Raw genomic sequence first — 15969 nt, 5'->3', positions numbered from 1 at the left:
CTGAGAAACAATATCATCTAGGTTGAACGTCTGCAATGTAACATACTTTAGTGCGCACATTACAGAATGGAAATAGCTAAAATTAATATAGAATTAGAGAGTAATTTTTAGTTAATACTTTCCTAACTTTATAACAACTTCTTTCAAGATTTATATTTCAAAAAAAAATTATATATTACAAAACATTATTGTAGTTACAGTCATATTTTATCTTAATGCATTAGTATATTTAGTCACGAGTGAGGATGGTCCATTTTTTTCTCTCTTAGAAACTTCGGTTTTCTAAAACGGTTTTCCATAGAAAACATGCAATTTACATACAGAATACATTTATGGCGCATGGCTCTAGTCACTTTGATACAAATATTAAACAATGCATGATAATTATGTTTTTAGAATATTTAAAATATCTGTTGTAACATTTTCGTTTTAATTCCGTAAAAAAAATAAGGTTAATCAAGCTATTAACTGCAGTTTGCACCACGCTTTTAATATGTAATATAGCTGTATGATGTCAGTAGATAACTTCAAGTTAAAATTCGATTATGTATAAATAAATATTTTTGGTTGTTTATTTAGTTTTATAATTAAGTATAACGGAAGTCATTTCACTAACAAAAGAACTCAGAAAACAAGAATATAATCTGTTCTTTAATTATATAGCTGACTTCTCATATTTGAATGCTTTGATCCTTTGGTATCGTATACTAAGAAACAGGTTGCTATTTAAAGAATTCATTATAAGACCTAAGAATTCAGTTTTATGATACGAAGGCCTAAGTAAAAAAAAAAACAAAAAAAAACTGCCTTATGTAGTGTCATGAAGGAAATGTAAGCAGTGATTTTTTATACCCTCATAATGACTTTGCCCCAGATGACAGCGAAAAATGGCTTTTCTTAAAAAAAATAAATCGTTTTAAGGATTATTTCCTGGTACCAAACAATAACGTTCATTTTTTTTTTTTTTTGTTTTCTTTCAGTCAACTGGTGTAGTTTTTTTGCCTGCTGTAGAATTCCTATTGACACTTGAAGAAGAAAGAAGTAGATAATAATTAATGGACTAATATCCTATTTGGAAAATTCGTTTTTTTTTTCATTCATTAAGTTAATTACTCAAACTATTATTAGCGATATATCCTTGTAACTATAATGTTATATATTGAATAAATTATGAAATTCATTAGACAAATCTCTGTTGAATTCATCACCAAAACCCAAAGATCAGAACCATATCTGTGGGAAATTATTCCTATCACAGACTCAAAAAAAAGTTATATTTATAGCTAATAAACACCAAGTAGAATAAATAATTGATATGTTTCCTCATAGAACGTATTATGAAAAGAAATGTCCTAAAAGGGTGTAATGAAAATTTATTTTAAAGAAACTCAGTTTAATTATCGACGATGCTTATTAAAAGAAACTCGGTTTAATTAACGATTATGCTTAATTAAAAGCAGTTTAATAAAGCATTATAAAGAAAGGAAATGAGAGAGAAAACAGAAAATCGAGAGAGTAGCTAAATATATGTTCTTCTTCTTTGAGCAAGAAGGTGTAATAATGATAAAACTAGTTATGAAACCCTTTAATAAATTATGAGTACTTCTTTTGTTTTGTATTTCAGTCACAGAGATACACAAAGACGAAGAAGAAAGAATAGAAACAATTGACTGCTTGCAATTTGGTGATTTTATTATTCGAAGAAAGGTGGAAAGGGAACAACAGGTATGGGACACGGCGGATCGATCCTCATTTCCTTATATGACAAAGGTATATGACCTCCAAGTATGTCAGTGCTCCGAGAGCAAGTAAACTGTCATGCAGGATGGTGAATGACTTGATAAAACTTTCTCGAATAGGTCAATATTCTACATCTTTTTCACTCTTTTGGACATAAGAATGCGGTCAGAAGGAAACAGGAAAGCTAATAAGGATAGAGAGAACGAGAGAGGAAAGGAGGTATGAAATAGAAAATTGAGAGCAACAGAACATATTTTCTTTTTCTTCTTTGAGAGAGAAGGTAGGATAATGATAAAACCAGTTAACGATTGTTTCTTTTGGGGACATTTTGCATTTCGTAAAAGAAAAAAGATAACATGTATACTATTACAAAAGGTTTTCTTATAACAGCAAACATTCAGCAAATCTAAAACAAAATGACTTTGATATGACTGGAATCCGAAAAAGATAAACGCGAAATAGCTAAAATGCTAGATAAAAATAAATTAAGATAAAGGAGTTTAACCTTTCCTTCATTGGAAATACCAAAAGGAAAAATAACGAATACTATATATTTTATTTCAAAATAATAATAGGAAAATTAATTTTAAGGAAAATTTGAATCAAAAACAATGCGCTCTATTGAAGATGGCTATTGAATCCACTTGGTAATGTTTTATAATTCGAAAGCAGCAATGACCATTTTAGAGACTGCCATTATATTTGGTATGTAACCATACCAAAACGCTTAGAAGAAAAATTTTGTAATTAAAGAGTCATTAATGTTTCTGTAAAAAAAATTACTTCCTTTAAATTGGCGCTATCATTAACTTGTAGAAAATAAATAAATAAAAAACTTAGTATATCGGGTCTATTATGTAACGAGTTCATAAAAATAAGTTTCAGTTATTCCTGTTCATTTTTAAAATCTTTATTTTTTAAAACATTTCAGGTATTGAAATTAGACGTAAGAGATAACTGAGAAGAAAGTACTAAGGTTATTTTTAAAAGTTGATAAATGCAGTTTTTAATTTATTTATGTATTTTAAACTTGGTTGAATAGCAAAGAAATAAATAAACGCAAAAATTAAATTTTCATAACATGGCCTATTAATTCTGAGTACTCGGTTATTATTTATTTATAAAAATATTATTTATTATAAATTATTATTATTTATAAAATATTCCTTATCAATTTTTATTTATTTATTAAAAATTATTATTTATATTAGGTATATTTTCTCCCCATATACATATACCGCCCTCTAGCGGTATCTGTGAATTTTTAGTTAAGTTTACTTTGATGTATGAATATATTTTCAAACTGGAATTTTTTATGGCTAATTTTATTTTTCTTTTGCTTATCTTTCACTAAAAATAAATAATGCACACACCTCATAAAAGTTACTTTTTCTTTTATGATTCAGACTACTTAACATTCAAGCATGCTTAATTTGACAATGAATATTATAAGAATATTAAATAAAAAATTATTTAAAACAGTAGATGGCGGTAGCATCACTCGTGATAACACAAAATGTCGGATATTTGGTAAGTTTTATCTATGTCGTCTGTTGATTTTAAACGATCAAAAACAAACCAAAACTGTTAGGATTGCTTTGTTTTGTGTGTGAAATAATCGCGCAGTGTATTAAAAGTTCAATATGTGTTGTTTTTTTAAATATTTTATGAAAATTATACATTCATAATGTGCTTATATACCTACCTGCTAAAAGAAGACAACTTATCCATGCTAATTTCATGATTCTGCACTCAGTGTGTCATATATATCTGGAAATTAAAAGTAACAGTTTTACAAACAAGTATAAACTGAAAGATATTATGTAATCATCATATAAGGTACGTACTTTACATCTATATTCCTTTCTACAAATAAAAATAAAATATATTTTTTAATTTTATGTATTTTACTATTTTTGCCACTAATGATTCAAGGAATTCTATTGCTGGTTACGTAATGCTGTATGCATTCCTAAATAGTTATAATAACGATATAATAATAATAAAATACACACTTTAAAAAATATTTTTATGTATCAAAAAGACGTCAACGATAAAAGTAAATATTTGCATTTTATAAATTATAGGCACATTTTTTGCGTTTGAAAAGATATTTTATACATTTTTAGTGGTGCGTGGAAAGCGATTATTAAATAGAAAATTATACAGTTAATTTTAAAAGAGACTTTTGGGATATTTGAAACTTATCTGATATTTTATTATTATTTCTAATTATAATGTAGTGCATATTATATTTTTTACCATTAGTATGTTTAACTTTACAAATCATTGTAAGAGTTAAGTACAGTAACATCAATTGCAAATGCATTTAAAATGAAATGCGAAACGAAATTATCACAAAGAGAATTCAATGTATTAATGCGCTTAATAAATATTCTAAAGACAAATATACCAAAAAATAATTATACTCTCTCTCTCTCTCTCACGTGCGCGCGCATTTTCACTCATCTTTTGGTGAATTATCCACTTTAACGATCATGTAATGTTTTTTTTTTTTTTTTTTTTTTTGCTGAATAATTATTGATATATTAATGTAACAGTATCGTAAAGCTCTAGAACTATGTTTTTAAAGTAAATTGATAGATAGTTTAGCACTCATTTTTCAGTAATTCTAACCATTTTTATATTAAACTTGTTTTAAAATGTTAAAAAAAGTCATTACTTGCCACTGTCGTGCTTTTCTGCTTTTAAGTATATTAATATTCTATGTTTTAATCAGATAAAATACTTTTAACTGTTAAAATAACCACTCCAACTATAGGAATTAACCATTACTAATAAAATCAAAACTCCAATAAAATGTACTTTTTGTTATTTGGACCTACCAGAGTTTTGAAAATAAATTATACGAACCTCCTGTCTTTTTTTAAAATAAGCCAGTAATGCTAGCTAACAACCACAGATGCTTGGACAGCTCGTGTGACTTTTCTCTACATCTTAATTAACAATATCAAATTATTTCTGTGTACCAAATTTTTGTTACTTACTATTAAGAAAATATGACATGGTATTTTTATAATTTTTGCCTGGAGTAATAATAATAATAATTTTAAAAATCCGTTAAAGTATTCTGCCATTCGATTCTCGCGCCTGAAATTTAATCCCAACAAGTCAGTATCCAGTGGGTAGACACATACCTCCAAGTATCTTTTGCTCGGCCGTAGCCGTAGCCCCTGGATATCTGCTTCTCTGTGTGATGTACTCCACAACGCACCGTTATAAAACGTCCCCTGTCTCTTAGTACCTTCGTTGCTTGTATACTTCTCACTGCACAGATATAACGACCCGAAGTGGACTGACGGACAGCCTTTATATCTGAGGGGGGATGTAGGTGTGCTGGAACACTCCATCAACCAAAAATAGGCTTACCTGTATTGGAACGCGCATGACGCTTTTGGTACAGGGTTATTGTCAGGCCGACGGGTCATTCACTTGAGGGAGCCGTTCACTACCCTACTTTGGTGACCGTGTTTGTCCCTGCCTTGCCGGGGGGGAATAGAGGGGGAAGGAGGCTTGTTGATGCAAGCAACGATGCGAATCCTTCCTGCTTTGTACCTATGTTCACCCTACTTCGTCAGAGGGCTCTGAAGACCTAGTTTTTCCTTGGCAGACTTGTACTAAAAATATCGTTGAACAAGAAAATCAGGTCAACACTAAAGATTCGACTAACTCAGGTGGGACCAACGTGATTTAGTGATTTTTAGAGAAGAAAAGTAGCGATGAAACGGAGAGAGCAGAGGAAAGCGGATGAAAAAAAAAAAAAAAAAAAAAAAAGTTCCTTGGCAAGTTCTTCTTTTCATCGGACGCTGTAAAGTGGGTATCGGTGTGGCATTGAGATTAGCTGGGTCTGCACCGCATTTCACTGTGCATCTTAATGAGTTTTTTAACTGAGATTTCTCGACTGGCACAACAACCGGTTTGTTTCTCCTACTGAGAGAAAGGGAGAGCAAGTTGTATAAGAAGGACAGCCATAATTGCCAGCTAATTCATTGCTTCTTTTTTTTTTTATTCCAGCTAAAAAGGTGTTGCTTAAGTTCAATGGAACGGCTGACAGTGAACTTGGCATTGTGTAACGTAAGCGGTGGGAGCGTTATTAGAATAAAATTAGATGAACCAATCATGTAATCTCCTGGAGCAAAAAGAATTCTCAAGAAAGTTGTGTTACTGAAGAGTGAAAGAGCTACTGATAATGATTGTAGAGAATTATTAGTTATGGCTTCAGATCTGTGTAGCTAACGGAATGTTTTGAAGGGTCAACTTCGTTAATAAGTGCCCTTTTTTGGTCTTCCATCGGAAGATGATTCAGATTCATGCTATGAACGTTATATGGTGGAATCGATTACCGATTACCTCGCAGTTTTGCAATTCGGCTCTCACATCATGTGAGTGTCCTGGTTAATTCTTTCAGTTTGGAAAGAAAGAAAGAAAACGTTCAGAAGGTAATGTTATTGCAGCATCGTTCTGCCTGTTATGAACTATCTTCAACTGGTTGTGCCTTTTTTCATAAGTAGATGAAGTAATAGTAACTGACATTGCAAAAGTGATACTACCATATACCTTCCAGAAGCATGCCGTATTTCCGGCCAGGATAGAACTTGTATGGAAACGGATTACAAGTAGAATCAATATGGAATGTATACTGCAGCACCAAAATATTAGAGAATTGGGCATCCCGATATGAGAATTTCCCGAATCTAAATGATATAACTTTTCATTTAGTGAGGTATGGATAGTATTTAGAGTTGCTTATTATTAATCATAATGACATTAATATTAAGCAATTAGAATTGCTTGGCAATTAATTAATGGCCAATTTCTTAGCATTAATGATCAATGCTAAGCAATTCTACTTGAGGGCGTAGGCAATATCAGCAAGTTAAGAAGTGGCATGATTGTCGGTGTACATCTGCAGGGGGAATATCCTCAAGGCTGAGTCAAGAACCTATAATCACTGACTATTGACTGCAAAATCAGGAATGGCAAATACAGAAGAATCAGGACCGACGACTTCTGTCCTGTAATGTAAACAAAATTCGAAAGCCATTATTCGGAATAATCATGGATATCTTCAATGCTGGACAGTGGTACCCATATCACCTGGCACCTCAAGTTGGAAGCAAATGTCAATGGATCTATGCAGCTTTGTAGCATTATGGCTTTGTAGCATTATTGCATTTTGTAGCATTATGGCTTCAGTTTCCAGTGGGCCATTTAGAATTTTGCATTTTGCAAGCCTTTCCTGTCTGAGTGAAATAGGCATTTGTATTTGCAGTCCCGTAATGTGGTCCAATGAAACCATTTACCAACGACGAATTCATATAGATACGGAAGGAACCACACGAAGCAATGAATCTGAATTGCATCGTGCCATCTATCTTTACCTCTGGTGGCTGTGTCCTGGTGTGAACAGTATTTTGCAGAATCGCACTGTCCTTCTCATAGTCCTTGAAGACTTCATAAAGTTCTCAGTTATTGTTGCGGACCACATTTTTCCTGAATTGTACCGAGATGGTAATGTAATATAATACCTGTAGGCGCAGAGCAAAGAGCGTGCAGTAATGGTTTGAACTTGTGTGATTATTCAAATGCGCATTAGAGATCAACAAAATATATCTGAGTAAGGTGGGGTCTTGAAGATCGTACTCTTACAGGAATGGGCTAATATAATCGTACATACCTCTAAAGTCAATGGTAATGAGATCCGTCGGTGCCAAAGGAGAATCGAGTCGCCATTCACTGTATTCTCTAATATTTTGGAAAGGCAGTGTAATTTGTAGAGAAATTGCTCTCTAAATGCAGTTCACAGAAGAAATCATCTTTCATGTGATGTTTTGAGATCTCTTTCCCATCTGAAGCACAGGACCATACGTTTTCCGCACAAAGAAGATACAGGTGAATCAAGCTCGTATGTATATGGAGCAAACAAGTCAGGCTTACCACCTCATTCTTTGAAGTGGGAGGATAACGAATATTTCGAGTTGTTTTGGAACAGCCTCCTGTCTACTGAGATCTCATACCAAATAACTGTCGTGATATGTGCATAGCAATTGTTGATCCTTTTCCAGTTTTTCATCGAGAGCAGTAACTAGTTACTGATTTGGTAACTTCCATACACTATTTCATCTTGAGCATAGCAAGTATGAGCCGTGCAGTCTAGCTGGCAAGTCAAATGGGTTCATGTAACCTAGCCTACCGAGCATCAGACCTGCTTGTATCTCCTTTCTCCACACGCCACATTCCAGATGTACTTGAAAAGCATTTACCACTGGTCAAAATGCTACTTATGTACGTTAAGTGCCATGGTAGCCGAGATCTTGAGACTTCAAAATGCCGTATTTGTATTTGTGCGGACCCTTTGGTCGGTTTACCTGTTTGTTGCACGAAAAACCCGAGTTTCCCAAGGATAAAACCATGCAATCTCGCCCAAGACCAACTAACTTGGCTACAGTGTGGAAAAAAAGACAAACCATAAAACTTCCTCCCGTCTGGACAGGATTTAACTTAGATCTTTGGCCTTTTCTACATGATATGAAAGAACCGCTATGGTACCACAAAGGCAGCCAAAATACATTTTTGAAGTTTGACATAGGGTCGGGAACGGATTTATTTTGCCAGACCTTGTCACCGTACGTGAATATCTACTTCACGTAGCCATTGACCATTAGAACAGTTGGTGACAAACTGGATCTGATAGCCTGAGCCTAGTTTTATTTTCTCCTTGATCTTCGATCAGTGAGGAACATATCGCCCTCTCGAATAGCAGCTTGAGGGTCACGCACATTCAGGATGTAGCTCTTAGGAGAAATTGACATCGATTGGCTTTACAATAGAGGACAGTGGTTGGAATTGGAGCCTGTTTTTGTTTTGTTAATAGTTTTTCTGCTATAAAAGTTAATCTTTCATCTAGCCACTGTTTCTCCTCTTCTAAGCCATGTAGTACAGCACCAGCCCTGTATCAGCTTCCTTCTTCATCCCCCAACTCTTATATGCAGAGAGGACAAGTGAGGAAAGCTGTTGGAACTTTCTGATTTCATCCATTCTTCCAACTGGAAGTCCTAATGAAATGAAAGTTGAACACAATGATTGAGCCCATTTGGTTGGTTTTTTGGACCAGCTACTTTATTCCTATCTGCCACTTCCTCAGTAGTCTGAGATCAGTTAAAAGTGCAAAGCATTCTGTTAACAACTAACGTATACCTCTAATTTTTATGAAATTAGATGAACAAAATCTGAGCATTTCCAGTATTATGAAGGCCTCATAACTTGAAGTTGTGCAGCTAGAGTGGACAAATTGTTTTCATTTTCTTATAAAGAAAATGCCCATTTAAAATTAAAGTTATTAGAGAAATTAATTTATAAATTAAATTTAATTAACAGAAGGATTTTAGATTTAAATCTGTTAAACATTTTCAGTTAACTCAGGTGTTGCTAGATTTCCCACAAAGAAAATTTGCAGTTTTTTTTAAGCAGTTTTTTGCTTAGTACACATGACGATCAGAAGTCCAAAAAATAGTTCTTGAAGCCACTTATTTCTATTTGGTTGAAGAACTACTTTCGCACCAGGACTAAGGTTGACATCACCCCCTGTTTCAGATAAATGCACAGATTTCGAAACTTAGTTGGCAAAGAATAATGTTGTTGTAATAAGGTTTTAGGTATTTAACGTAAACATGGAGTTGAACCCCAGTTCGAGTCTACATTTACACTAAAAATTGAAACGGTGGTTTTACTGTATCCTTGGTTTGACCACTCGGCTACGTCAGACGAGGAAGCTTTAGCTGATGTGGGACCACAGGCCAGCTCAAGGCCTCGTTACACCTTTTACATGGCGGAAATTCCTCCCTGTCTCCACATAAGAAAAAGCGTGGCCACAAATAATACACTTCCTACCACCCACCGCTTTGTTAAAATGAATTTTACTGTTTCCTCTTCTTTGACACCCTTGATTTGATATTGACAAAAAAAAAAAAAAAAAAAATTGGCAATTTAGATCGTACCATATCGTACATTAGTGAGCAAAGGGTTAGGAGACTTCAATGTAGCATGGACTTCTTGACAACCAATCGTGTACTGTTGTAATGTTGGGGAGAACAGGTTAGTTCCTTTGATGCTAGTACCAATCTTGAAATTCAGTTTAGGGGAGGCACACTTGGTAGCATGAAAGAGCTGAGAACTGTTCGGTAGTTGACTGTCTCATCGGTGTTTGGCACAGTGTCAACAGAAATATAATTTTGCACAGCGCGAGACAGTTGAAAATCTCTCTTTTTTTGAAGTATTGACTGCATCATTTTTGGTTCTAGGATGGCTCTTTGGCAAAGTAACTTGTCATTATGAAAGTAATCTTGATCATCAGATGCAATTGGTTCCAAACTCTCCAACAAGTATATCACCCGTTAGATGTGCCCGCACGTTTTTCGTTAGGCTAAATTGCTGAATATTTTCTGAAAATGAGCCATGCTATGAAAAAGCATATAAAAGTTCCTCCTTTATGACGGGATTCAAATCCAGTTATAGTCTTAAATAAACACAGTACGGAAGGACAAAGATCGTGACCACGGTGCTAACTGCAAGGGACACACACACACACACCAACACGTACACAGGGACGTTCTTTTATGCTGAGTGTAACGAAAGCATTTCGCACGAATTGATTTTGATCGTACTTGGCTCGCATTCATCATTGGTTAATAGTCCGGGTAAAATTGCAGAAACTGTATCTTAAAAAAAATGAAATAATAATAATTTCTGAAATATTTAATGTTTACAAACTAGAAATTTCATATACTCGTAATTATTCTCCTCGGTCAACACCAAGTGATAGTGATTACAGCAATTAGTTTCTGCTAGTCTTTCATCTGACAATAGATTCGACCCACTGATATCTGGGTCATGTAGTAATTGCGTTCTCATCTTCTCCCTACTTTTACGGTTTACTTACAACAATGGCATTGTTTCCTCTGACAACCCTAGCTGGTGAAGTTGGTATTACTCGCTGCTATCAAGGTCCGAATCCTACAATTGACAAGAACAAGTTACTCAGACGATTTTGTTTTCTATCAGATTAGCTTTTGGTGTTCATTCTTTAGTAAGTTAATCGTAAACACTGTCAACAGAAGAGCCACACAGTCTTGGCTCTACTTTTATGGTTGCCGCGAAGCTATGCCAATAGTACTAGTATCTCATCCTTTTAGGGAAATAGATCCTGTCTCTTCAACAGCAGCGCTTCTGCGAACTCAATCTTCTCTGCAAATAATTGAGAAATCCTGTTATAGTCTTAAATAAACTGAAAATCGGTTTGTTAAAAACAGTTGAAGTGCTGCATTTCCAGTTATGAAGAAGAGCAATTTATAGTGGTATCGATTGAGCGAGCCATAATTGCGTATTGCTCGACCGGGATACATACTGAGGTATACACGTTTCTCCTATTTAATACAGGATGGTGGTCCACAGACCACCAGTTAAGAAATTCTGTTGTTATAGTATTAGTTTTTAATGAGGATTTCAGTTTGCTGAAGATAAAGTTTAATTTTTAAGCCTGTCTATCTCCTTAATTACATCGCCGTAGTAAGCAGAATATTTGGGTTTAACAAGATGGGCCTCATCCATTACAGTTAGTTTCTGTGAAATCGTTACAAAACTTGTTTACAGAATGTCTTATTCTGGCAACATTTCATGTACACTACACTTCCCGGATTCGACAGCGCCTGACTTTTTTGTGTAATGGAACCGTCGAAATGATCGTTTCATTTCGACTCCACCATGTTGCAGATATATCTCATTTGTGACCCACTACTGCTGCAAAACATGGAGTCTCTCTCTCTCGCCTGTCGAGTATCGAAAGAAAGAGAGGGCTAACATCTCTTTCTTTAGAACATGGGAAAATGTCCCTTACTTTCCAAATAAGGGAGATTTCCCCATGTTCTATAAAGATTACACAGTAAGTTTTACCGTATTTGTAATCTTCATTCATAATTCATACTTCATTTTTATCTCTTCGGGCCATTTCGTTTCAGCAGCATGGAATACAAATATGTAATCATATTGGACTAGGTCATGAAACTTTCCGTTTCGAATAATAAAAATTGCGAGTTTGGTTTCTTTATTCAGTACGTTTTGTCTCTTCAGCTAACCATATTTTAGAAGCAAAAAAAAATGGTTTACGAGAGAATAACGTTTTACCATACTTTTTTTTTACTTGCCAAAAGTAATAATATTCTCCTAAAAACTTGTAAAATTTTTAAATAATAAAAAAACGCTTATGATGAGCATAATGGCGAAAAAGCGACTGATATAAAGCAGGGAATGGTTATAATAGGAAAAGAACCTGATAGCAAAAACAACTTAATGTGACGACTATTCTCAAAAGCAAATGATGGAGAAAAGCCCACAAAAATTTCTCATGTTCTTGATGAAATTCAAACTCGGATCTTTTCCAGTCTGTGTGGGGAAAGATGGTATTTATACCAACTATGCTACCCACGAGGGCACTGAGTTTGTACAGAATCGAATATAAATAAAAAACATCCCAGTCGGGATCCTCTAGAGTCCCTCACACGCGCTAAACTTCTGGTGTGGATTAGACTGTCAACACAGAAATAATCAGGGGTTGGCGACATTCACAAACACAATGTACTCATAAGCCAGATACTTAGAGATATATAAAATAATATCCAAATAACACTTATCTCCTTTTCCTTTTGACTACCAAAGTTCTGAATTTCATCAAGCAACTAAAACTGAAAGAAAAAGAAACTGAAAAAATCATGCACCAAAAATCTGCCAACCATATGGTTCACTGAATTGAAAACAGTTCACGGAACCCCAGTACTACTTTCGCGAAGCCCCCAGGAATCCACGGACTCCAGTTTAGGATGGGAATCACTTGCTTTAGAACACATTCTGCGACTATTAACCATTTTTTAATTATTATTGAAAGTTTCCCTCCGGATTCCCCCAGTAGGGATGCATGAAGTTATTTTTTCTAGGGCCCCCGTATAGGTATTTTGTTCTGGATGCCCCAGTGTTTCGAGTTCCATTCTTCATCGATTCATATTTTTATAAATTTATCGATTATCATTTTCAAATTCCAAAACACACAGTTCACATGCTACTTACTGAAACTTCACTTTAAGTGCTGCATAATAGAGATTGAGTTGTGAGTGTCTCGTACTTCCACCTTTCTTTCTCCACTCCATTCATAAATAAAGTATTAAATAGCATATTCTTCCTGTAGCATCAAGGAAAATCTTATGTAAGACAGCTTGAGACTTTACACAGAAAGATATGTGGTGAGACATATCTTTCTGTGTAAATAATTTTCGGAATAATTTCCTCGATGCTATGGGAAGAATCGAACTATTTCAGCTTCTCCCCTCAGCCCCTTCTAAGAAATAAGCGATCCTTTTAGGAAGTTAGGAAAGTGACAATCTCAGTTCGATGCTCAGGCTTCATTCCTAAAATAAGCCACTGAAAAACCAATATAAACCAAAATAATTATTTTACCTTTGGATTTCCTATTTTATCGAAACGAGAGAAATAAAGTAGTTTATCAGTAAAAGCTTCCGTTCCCAAAAAGTTTATCAGATCGTTGAACAACACGTTATGTTTTCCTCTTAATTTCGTGGGATTTATCATTGCTGTTCTGGCTTTACCTGGTTCCTCGGAAACCTAAGCATTTTATCGTAAATTGGCTTCCTCATAACGCTCCGATAATCTTTATAGGTCAATCACTTTTATTCCTCTTCCTTTTCTTGCTGCATAATCAGATAGAAGGAGACATGTCTCGCTGAGACCATGGTACTTCAGTTATGAATTTTACAAGAAAGAATTCTCTTTCAAACCATTTTCCTGCATTTCTGACATTCATTCATTTACTAACAGAAGTTAACAGATGTATATTTGTTATTATTGTGATAATTGTTATTTTTTAAAATTTGTATTGTCATATGATTATTATTTTTATATGGAATGAAGTTTCGAACGTTAGGTAGCCCTTCTGACTAGCACAGTGGTTATGATCGCTGTCTTTCCTTACCACTTGAATGTTGTCTGTGTTCGATTCCCCCCCTCTATAGAGCAGGAATTTTTGCAGAACGAGGGTTGCATGTTTTTTTTTCATAAACTCGATTTTTCATCCTGCAAAAACAAGAAAACCACGATTTTAGCGACACTATACACTCCCTCGTGGCCTTAGTTGCCTAGGCCGTAAAATCTTACACAATTAACTTTACTCATAGTTGCACTCAAGTAGAAATGCCATTTAATTTTAATTAATCAGATGTTACTGCCTTGAGGACATAATGTACCTTTTACTTTGTTATTTATTGGTTATGATACATTCAATAAATATTTATTTATTTGCTGTGTACATACGCCATCCTCCAAAATGTATTGGAACATCTCATCTTGAGAAATAATTAATTGTCAATTACATAGATTACATGACAGACAGAAAAACAAAACAAAACATTTTCATTTTAGGGGGTTTCCCGAACCGTTGATCATACACCCACCTTGTATTGCATCTATTTATGGTCGGTTTTCCTGTTTTGCCTGATGACAGACATGAGGTCCGAGAGAAAAAAAACCATGCTGCCACAGCGTGGGAGGACAGTGGTTGTAAACACTATGCCATCCTTCGAGGTCACGTGACAAGTATAATATATATTAGTATTAACGACTCCCAAGCGTACTCATAATCGTAAGTGTGTCTTCATGGGCCAATTAAAAATCCGAGAAAAATTTACTGGGGAAACCATACCACTACGCCTGAGATCGGTTACCTAAAGGTCTTAATTAAATCGGTTAACTACTGAGATCGATTAACTAAAGAGATAATATTGAAGAGAATTTTAGAAATTCCTACAATCAAAGATAAGAATCGAACCCAGATTTCTCTAAACGAGTGGCCTGCGGTGTATCATGCTGGCTGTGGGCATTTCCAGTCACCAGATAGCAGGAGTGGAAACCCAAAATCAACTGTTGAAAACATTGTATGTTAATGGAACTAGAAAGTAATGTTACCATTCATCCCAAGCTAGGTAAATCCCAATAATACCTTCCCATCAGTTGAACTGGAAGAAATGCAATTTCAAAGACACTCTTAATGAGCCGATTCGAGACATTTGATAGAACTGGGATAAGTGTAGGACAAGCAACCATGAAAAAAATATTTCGTACAATGGGTTGCAATGGCCTTGCAGCTGTTTATAAACAGAAGCTGTCTCCCACTAACGCAAGTCACCTTCTGTCCTGTTTCACAAAAGGGAGGCAGTCGACATTACAGGAGTGGTAGAAGGAGACAGATAGAAGAATCACGATACACAGTTCCGGCCATGGCTGTGGAACTTGATTCACATTTCATCTGAATAAGCAGAATTTGGAGCGATTCATCACTCCAAATGGTGAATTTTCAGATGGACTCACTTGGGTGTTATGTGCTGAAGGAACGATTTCACTCAGCCCGTATTCCACCAAAAATGAAGTTAGGTAGTGGTGGAATACCTTCACCAGCTAACTTCATTGTTAGCGGAATACAAGAAAACAAACTATCGCAGGAAGTCCCGACAGCTGGTTTGGTATAGTAGTTAAAAATCGCGTGGCCGCTCGGCAATTTGGGAGGGAGCTCCGGAATTTATAGTTTCGTCGCTGTGATAGCGTGATGGTATGGCCTTGTTTTGTTTGATTGGGACTTGTTCACTGATTGCTGTTGATGGACAAGTGCAGCTGTCGGTTGTGGCATTATAAACAATTCAGACGTATTTGCATTTTGACAATTCTTTGGAGAGGGGCTGTATTTGTATTAACATGACGCTGGCTCGTGTCATAAAGTACAGTCAGTACAAAGTAGATTGAGGAGAATAATGTGGTGAACCTTCTATTTCCAATTTAGATTTGAATTATTGAGATGTTTTTGAACAAAAATTGAGAGCTGAAACAACACGTCCTGGTCCAAGCAGAGAGCTAACGAGAACCTTACAGGAGAAGTAGAGCAAGAGTTCAGTCTCTATCAAAAACTTGTGGAAAATTTCCCCAGAACGTTATTTATGCCGTTAAAGCGTACAGGGGGGTTGCATCAGATCTATATTAAAAATTGCTTTTTTGTCTCCAGATGTTTTTCATTTAATGTTCGTTATCCTCCTAATATATTTAGGAGGATAACGTGCATAGCACATGCCCTCTGTTGGAGTACTCGATATACTGTATTTT

At 35.0% G+C, this 15969-nt stretch overlaps 1 protein-coding gene across 1 annotated transcript in view; it reads right to left on the bottom strand.

Moving 5' to 3' along the window:
- Positions 1-12483: 12483 nt before the first annotated feature.
- LOC150081334 (zinc finger BED domain-containing protein 5-like) overlaps positions 12484-15969 on the bottom strand; it is a 33491-nt gene continuing 30005 nt past the window's right edge. Inside the window, exon 2 of the mRNA XM_090380172.1 lies at positions 12484-12497. Within this exon, the coding sequence (XP_090236298.1) occupies positions 12484-12497 (14 nt within the window). The remainder of the gene's footprint in view (positions 12498-15969) is intronic.

Source organism: Mastigoproctus giganteus, chromosome 8 (genome assembly GCF_048544385.1).
Source record: "Mastigoproctus giganteus isolate SK-2022 chromosome 8, ASM4854438v1, whole genome shotgun sequence".
Taxonomy (NCBI): domain Eukaryota; kingdom Metazoa; phylum Arthropoda; class Arachnida; order Uropygi; family Thelyphonidae; genus Mastigoproctus; species Mastigoproctus giganteus.
Note: the sequence above shows the minus strand (reverse complement) of the source record. Positions and strands in the feature narration are given on the sequence as shown.